The 7,647-nt window shown below is 38.5% G+C and overlaps 1 protein-coding gene across 1 annotated transcript in view; it reads right to left on the bottom strand.

The window, feature by feature from the left end:
* Window positions 1-1,821: 1,821 nt before the first annotated feature.
* Window positions 1,822-7,647, bottom strand: part of ATXN10 (ataxin 10) — a 75,164-nt gene continuing 69,338 nt past the window's right edge. Inside the window, exon 10 of the mRNA XM_014307039.1 lies at window positions 1,822-2,534. Coding sequence (XP_014162514.1) covers window positions 2,347-2,534 — 188 coding nt within the window. The 3' untranslated portion in view covers window positions 1,822-2,346. The remainder of the gene's footprint in view (window positions 2,535-7,647) is intronic.

The following is a 7,647-nucleotide window of genomic DNA, read 5'->3' as shown; positions in this document are numbered from 1 at the left end:
AGGGACTCCCACTGCTTTTTCCACAACCAAAGTTCTCTCTGGATTTGTTTTGTGAACAGGATTTTAACTCTTTATCACCCCATATAAAAGGAAATTCTTTGCATTTTTTTCCTTACACAGAAAGCACAGAAAGTCCATTTTCTGTTCAGAATAATTTTTTCCCTCACTTTGTTAAATTATCTACCATGAGTTTCCTAAGTAGTGGCACTAAAATAAAAGTGTTTGTATTTTTCTAATTACCAAATTAAGAACAACTTCACTTTATTTCAGATAGGGTCATATCTGATGCTCCTTTGTTAGCAAAAGTTAAATTCTTTCCTTTTAAAGCTAAATGATGCAGTCTTCCAAATAACTGCTTTTTTTTTCTTTTTCTATAAGAGTAGAATTTTTTTTTCCATTTAGGTGCTAGAAGTATGAATCTTCCGTTGTGTTATGGAGACAAGAGCAAAACCCCTTACAAACCCAGCTGTAAATCTTATGTGACAGTAATGAAAATGTTAAATGAATTCTGGCCTAAACACAATCATTAAGGCTTAAGGAAATCAATGAGAAACCGTGTGCTCAAGAAGAACCACAATCACATTTCCATTCAGCCAGCAAAAGCCAACAAACCTACCTATATATGACAGCACTTCAACACAATTTTAACACCCAACAAAATAGTCAAGTTATTTTTTAAAAGTAAACAAATCAATTTGCTTATATTCACATTTACTCCTTGCTAAAGCAAAGCAAATTGTTCTCCCCTATTTATTTTTAAAGAAAAAAGTCACTAAAAGAAATAGGAGTTAAGAGTCCTTGTTGCTATTGCCATTATCGCTTTTCAGACATCATTCACTCAACAAACAGCTGTAGACAGGAATTTTGTATCCTTGCCTTTAAAACCAACAGGTGTCTAAAATCCATTCCACAGTCCCACCAGGCTGGCGTGGCAGACACCAACCTCTTTCTGTTAACTTGAAATGACCTCAGCAGTCCAGCTCTAGTCACCATCAGTTTTAAGCAGTACAATGTGTTTCTAAAAGCACTGTGTGCTTTCTTCCATTTTTAAATCAAAAATTCAGCTGAAGGAGCAAAAGCTCATGCACATGAATGAAGGTCTGTTTACATGTAATTTGGAGTTTAAGGACATGAACTTGCCTTTCTATTTAAGAATAGGATTAAATAGCAACAAGAACATGAACATGTTAATTTTTCTGAGACCTCTGAGATGAGACATGGCTGAAGATAATCCAACAACAGTAACCAGCAATATAAAGCTGTAATTCCTGTTTTGCTTGTGCAGGGAGGATTATGTTTTTTGGCTTCCAGGGCAAAGCTATGGCACACACAGAGTTAACTGTGCCCTCCTCCCCCTGCCCCCCAGTTTCACCCCCCCTTCTCCCCCATCTCATTCATGCCACATTCCACAGTGGCAGGGTCCAACAACAATATAGGAGGGTACCCAAAATGAAGAGGCAGGGCCTTCTATTCTTCTGCCTCTCTTGAATTAATTAACTGGAAATGAGTTTTGTCAATGTTTTGGAAAGGCAGAGGGGTGAAAAGAAACTGCTAGAATTAATCACAGTGAGAAACTACCTCTTCAGCAGTCTGCCAAAGTTCAGAAAACCCATGAGAAGTGCAAAATAAAAGGAAAGTGGGCTGACTTACCCTCCAAAGGAACAAATAACATTCAAACAAACACCCAAGTCTCCAAAACAGAGACATGCCCCAGTGCAAAGGAATGCAGCATCTGTTGCCACAACAGCTTCAGCTTTGGTTTTAATATACTTGTCATGAAGACTGATAGGTATCAAGGTAGAAAAGACAGTTTACTAATAATTTAAATAGACAAAAGCCATGTTGTGTTTAATTCAGTAAATATTTAAGTACATCCAACATTCTCTTGATGCTTATATAAACAGAGATATTTAGGTCCCATGATTGAAAATTAGTAACTTTGCTTGTTTAGCCCTGACTCAGCACAGATCTTTTACAGAGAGAAGGCAGCCTGCAAAGGAGCTCTTTCTTTGAAGAGTTTTTTAATGATAGTTATCTCCATGTTCAGCAAAGGGAATTATGACAAGTCGATACTGCATGTGTGACATTCTTCTACTGATGAAAAAGGAAGTGATGAAATTCCAACCAACTGACAAGAAGGACCTGATTTACTCAGGTACATAGAAAACACACAGGTGACCTTTTATTTACAGCAAAAGGAGGCAGGAGCATCATCTGGCAGCTTTTCTGAGAACAAACACAACATTTTCAACAGACTGGGACTAAAAGTGAAAAAAAACGGTTGCTGAGCAAGGGAAAATGTTTTGTAAGAGAAATAGCCTTCCAGTCTATTGCTAATATTTTTGCTCAGGAGGGCTTTTTCCTGGTTGACTGCAGGATTAACTTGCCATCTCTCTGCTGTATGTCCAAGCCCATGCTCTGGAGGGCAGAGCTGTCTGCCAGCCCCTTGCGCTCCATCTGTGCGATCAGCGCCTGGTTCTGCTCGTTCTGCTCCGTCAGATTCCGGATGGCATAAACTGCCCACTGGCTCACAACTGCAGGGCACAGTCAAGGAACATTCATTTATTTAAAGATGAAACATTGATTATTTTGATTTATTACTGCATTCACCTCCCCCAGCCCTCCTCCAATCCCTTAAACTCAGAAAACTACTAGAAATCAAGGGTTTGCACAAGTAAGATGTTTACAAGTGCTGACACTGAACCTGCAAATACTTGCATATGAGGCAATTTAATTTTAAAAGAGGTTTACCCTTAAACTTCACACAAATTTACTACAGAGTTTACATTAAGTCAAAGAAACCCCAAGCAAACAAAAATCCCCAAGCAAATGAACTGCAGGAATTAAAAAGACATACTGTTTTAAACCAAAATTACAGTCAATTGAAATGTTCCAATGATCTCCCTAGTGAGTTTAAATAAATATAAGTCAGTTGTTTATGATCTGAACACTTCAACACTACACTTCCAAGCACTGGCAAACAAAATAAGCTGTACATCATGCACAGGAAAGATGACTCTTATTTTCACTGCAAAAGTTGAAGAGATGTAGAAATAGACAACTTATCCAGGTTAATATCTGAAAATAGCACAAATAATATCAGAGACAATTAAAATTCTTTGACTTACTAATATTACCTAAACCCAGTCCTTTATGCCTGGGTGCTTTTACACACTTGCCAGGAGACCAGACACTATGATCACTGGCAGGGAGCTCCTGCTGATGTTTAAATGGGCACAAGCTGCAACTCATTCACCTCCCAAGGTGGTCCCTTGAGGCCAGGATTGAGGCACATGTCAGGGATGTAGACAAAGGATTTAAATTCCCAGGATTATCAGCCAGGCATCTTCCAAGTGAACTACAGTGTTCCTTTTATGAAGTGTCAGAGATGTTGGTCCCAATTCTGCAGCTGAAAAGTTGTTATGATATAATCTTTCCCAAGTTACCCATACAGGAGCCAAGCCTTTCTGAATCCCATGAGTGGTTTGCCTGCAGGGCACCAATTATTTACTACATGTAGCTTCACATCCAGTAGAAGAATATGCATAATTTACTCATCTCCTTGACGTCTTTTGGGTTGGGGAGCATCTAAGCACAGAAATAAATGTTCTTGTGGGCATTTGCCACAGGGTGACAGGAGGGGAAAACTCAGACAGAGGGGAACTTCAGACAAAACAACGTAAGAGAGGAACTGGACTTAAACAATCTTACACAACCTCAACAGAGAGAGTAGAGTTTAGATGAAAAGCAGCTTGGACATAAACATAAGGGAACAGCCCTACATTGGCATGTGTCAGTAAAACAGCCTTTCTGTAGCAGTTTATATTTATTTTCAAATTCAAGAAGTCCAGAATTGAAAATAAAAAATAATACAGTGTTAACTACTATGGACCTTTCTTTCTTTGCCTGACAGACCTCTTTAAACTTTGTCAGGAAGCATGCTGTACACCTTCTTTATTCAAAAAAATTCCAGTGTGAGGTAATGACAGAGAGAAATTAAGACCAAAACAAATTATGCATCTCATCAAAGCCTTAACAGGTGAACACAACAGAGAATATCAATATATTCTCTTCTGTCAGTGTATCACTACTAAAATTAAGTAAACAAGACAACTGCCAATCTACATTTCAGTTACATAAACTTGGTATTTGCACTGAAGATTACATTTGACTATATAAAACAGTAAGATGCTGAAGTAATAAAATCATATATGTGCAAACTCTCAGTCATAAGTGCCAATGGTGAGAACAGATTTCACAGCAGCAAAGCATGCAAGCTGATGAATGCAGACAAACCAAGGCTTACACCCACCAGGTCTTTTCCAGGTCTGATTTAGGGCATGCCATGAGTGCCAAAAAGTAACACCAAGTTCTCCCAGTGGACTGTGAAAAACATCCTACCACCCTGGCTCAGCTCCTGGATGAGAAGCAGACTTCCCTTGCTGTGTTCCTAAAATACAGCTTCTGCATAAAATACAGCACTTGCATAAAAGCATATTTTCTGTAATATTAACAGCAATTTTCAGAGACTCACAGTTCTCAATCACACAAAGTGCCACACAGACAAAAAAAGTACTCTCAAAACTTTTGTGTGTATTAGCCTTGAGAATGATCCTGCCACTATAGTCTTTATGTCCTTCGGCACAAACCCGCTGCTAAACCCCATGGCAAATGCTCTTTTCCTATTACCAGATCCATTCATGCTTACATAATATCGAAGACATCCCCATTATCTTATGAACTCTATCACCATTGTGGCATTTATCATTACTGACTACTGTAGCTGAAGCTGCAAAATGGTTTCAATAACATTTTCACTCCTTCAGAAACCCCTTTCTGTGTGTAGGTTTTCCATTGTGACCACAGCCATGAATATTCATCGTCCCCTTGTTCGCATGCTGGGGAAGGATGAGGCCTTTGGACAGCTGGGAGCAGACCCTGGCAGACTTGAGTGTCTGTGGAGATTAAAGCCAGTCCCCAGCTAATACTCACATTACCCTCTTGCTCCTCTCCAAAGACAGACACACAGAGAGAAAATTAAACATATTTGAGAGTCTCTAATCCTACCTACACTTTCGGCACTTTATTGTATGCTCAGCTTTAGAAAGGGGGCTTCTAAAGTTGCCATAGTTACTAAAAATATGAGTGTGAGCCTGTTTGTTGTGAAACTGCACCAAAGAGAAGCGACACAGCAAGCACAGCAGATCTGATTGCACAGACTTGTCTAGATTTTTCCAACCTGGCATATTACACTCTCAAATAAATTAGTATTATAGACGAGTGAAGATTATGATATTCTGTCACAGAGAAGAAGGCATACAAAAGGAAGAAAACAATTCATTTTATTTTGCAGAAGCCTCATCACTAGACTATCTGTGCTTAGGCACTGAAAACAAACATTTCTGTGCATTTATAGCAACACTTTTCCAAAATCTTTCAGTACTCTGTGCTTTGGAATTCCTATGCTATTGTGACTGAATCAACTTGTCCTACCTTCCATACTGAAGTTACATCTTCATTCCACAATTTAAAATTTAAAATCGTCCTCTGGGTTGTAACTTTGATTGTCAGGGAGAGGGGAACACAAAGAGAAGGGAAGAAAGGTGGAGAAAACTGTCCCTTAGGGATGAAAAATATTACTATCTGGAAGCCACGGAAATCTGTGTCACTAAATCCTGTGTAAGTCTTGTCCCTGACTGCAAAGGGAACTTTTCACAATTCTCCCAGTTCTTTTCACTTGGATTCTGCTACAAGAGGTTGCTGGAGTCAATGCAAGAGCACAGGGACTGGTTTGTAAACTTAATGGGGTGTGAAAATACAAGGATGTCCTGCCAGGAACTGCTAACCAATACTGCTGCAGAGGAGGACACACAGACCATTTCTCAGGGAGAGGGTTCCACCTTCTCATTCTTAGTCCAATTAGAACTAAACATTATTGACAAGCCCACTGTAGCCACCAGGACCCAAAAGAACTGTTCCATAAAGCAATTTGGATTCTATGGATGACAGAGAACAGAAAAAATTATTAATGAGGCTGGAAGCTGATGAGGTAGATAAAAGGCAATGCACAAGTAAGCTTGGAAGTATGTTGCTTGAAAAAGGCAAGTTTTAGAAGTTAATTATTATCATTAACTAATACAGGATGCTGAAGGGATGACAAGGAGAATGAAATACATACATCTGTTTTCCTAAGTCCCCTTCATAGTTATTAATAGTGAAGGATCTCTAAATATAACATTCTTAGTGGAGAGTTTGATTTATTACATAGTCTAGGGACTTTTTTTTAATTAGACTGTTTCCTGCACTACAGTCAGTTTTCCATAACTAAATTATTACTCTAGGAGCTTTCTTCCTTACAAGTAATTAGGTCTTATGCGAAAAAGAGGGAATTCTTTGCCCAATCCCATTACCTCATTTAAAGAAATTTTTTTACTATTCCAATAGCAACTACATTCTAATCAAATACAGGAAGAGATACAAAACCTTATTAAGAAAGACAGCACTCACAGATCAGAACCACCATCAAATAGGCTGCTCATGTAATCCCTTTCTTAAAGCCACCCAATTTTTCAAAGATGTATTCTGGAACAGGACTGTATGACTGAAAACCAGAGGTAATGAAAATATAATATCTGTATTGTACAATAACTATATTTCTTTATGGCCTCCAACAAGTAATCCAATCATCACTAGAACCTCTGCAGACTGGAATGAAATACTGAAGCATCTCTTAAGAGTCACTTCCACTTGCAGACCTGACTGGACTGCACTTTGAAAAGACATAAATCATTCTTCTTTCCAGACTTTCAGTCCTTTCAAGCACTTCTGTTCTACAGCATCTTGAAGACAATTCCTCCCACCATTAAAAGAGGTCTCTAGCCAACTACCACAGTTGTTTGTCACAGTTTGGAGCTGTGATGGACCACACATCAGGACCCTGGCCCCTAACCACCAGCCAAACTGCTTACAAAGCTCGACAAGTTTCTTTCTGTCTGGGGTTTAGTAGTTTAATGAAGTTCTAGAAGCTGTATAAGATCAGAGAAATTCTTTATATATTTTTATATTTATATTCCTTATATATTTTAAATTCCTCTATATTTTTATGTGACTTCTACCTGTGATTAAGACATTACCAAAAAAAGTAATAACAGAAAATGTAATGAATTAAACGCTTTATCTTAATTTACTTATTTATTTTCAAAAAGCTAATTAATTTTTAGAATTAATGCTTTAGACTCTATTTATACTGAACTACCAGCACCAGAAAACATTAGGAATTCATCCTATATACAAACTTAAAATATTTTGTCTAGAATGTAGGAAAGAAAAAGTCTAGAATATTTCAGTTGCCTGTATTTTCTGTATTCCACAGTTCTTATCACCTGTGATTGCAGTCACCACATTCTGGGTTCCAAAGCTAGAAATGGGCAGTACTGTGTAATCTGGGAATGTCCCCTCCTCCCCCCTCTGTGTGACTTTGCTCTTGCAGAGCTGATGTAGCACAACCCATCCAGTCCAGAAGCCTCCAAAATACAGAGGCACCGCCGGATGCTGCCAGAGGTATTTATTCCTGATCACACATTTCAGGGATAAGATTTGCAACACTGGGGAAGTGAGAGCAGATGTTTTTGCTACAGGCAACTCTCA

Source organism: Geospiza fortis, unplaced genomic scaffold (assembly GCF_000277835.1).
Source record: "Geospiza fortis unplaced genomic scaffold, GeoFor_1.0 scaffold10, whole genome shotgun sequence".
NCBI lineage: Eukaryota > Metazoa > Chordata > Aves > Passeriformes > Thraupidae > Geospiza > Geospiza fortis.
This window is presented reverse-complemented; position numbering and strand designations above follow the sequence as displayed.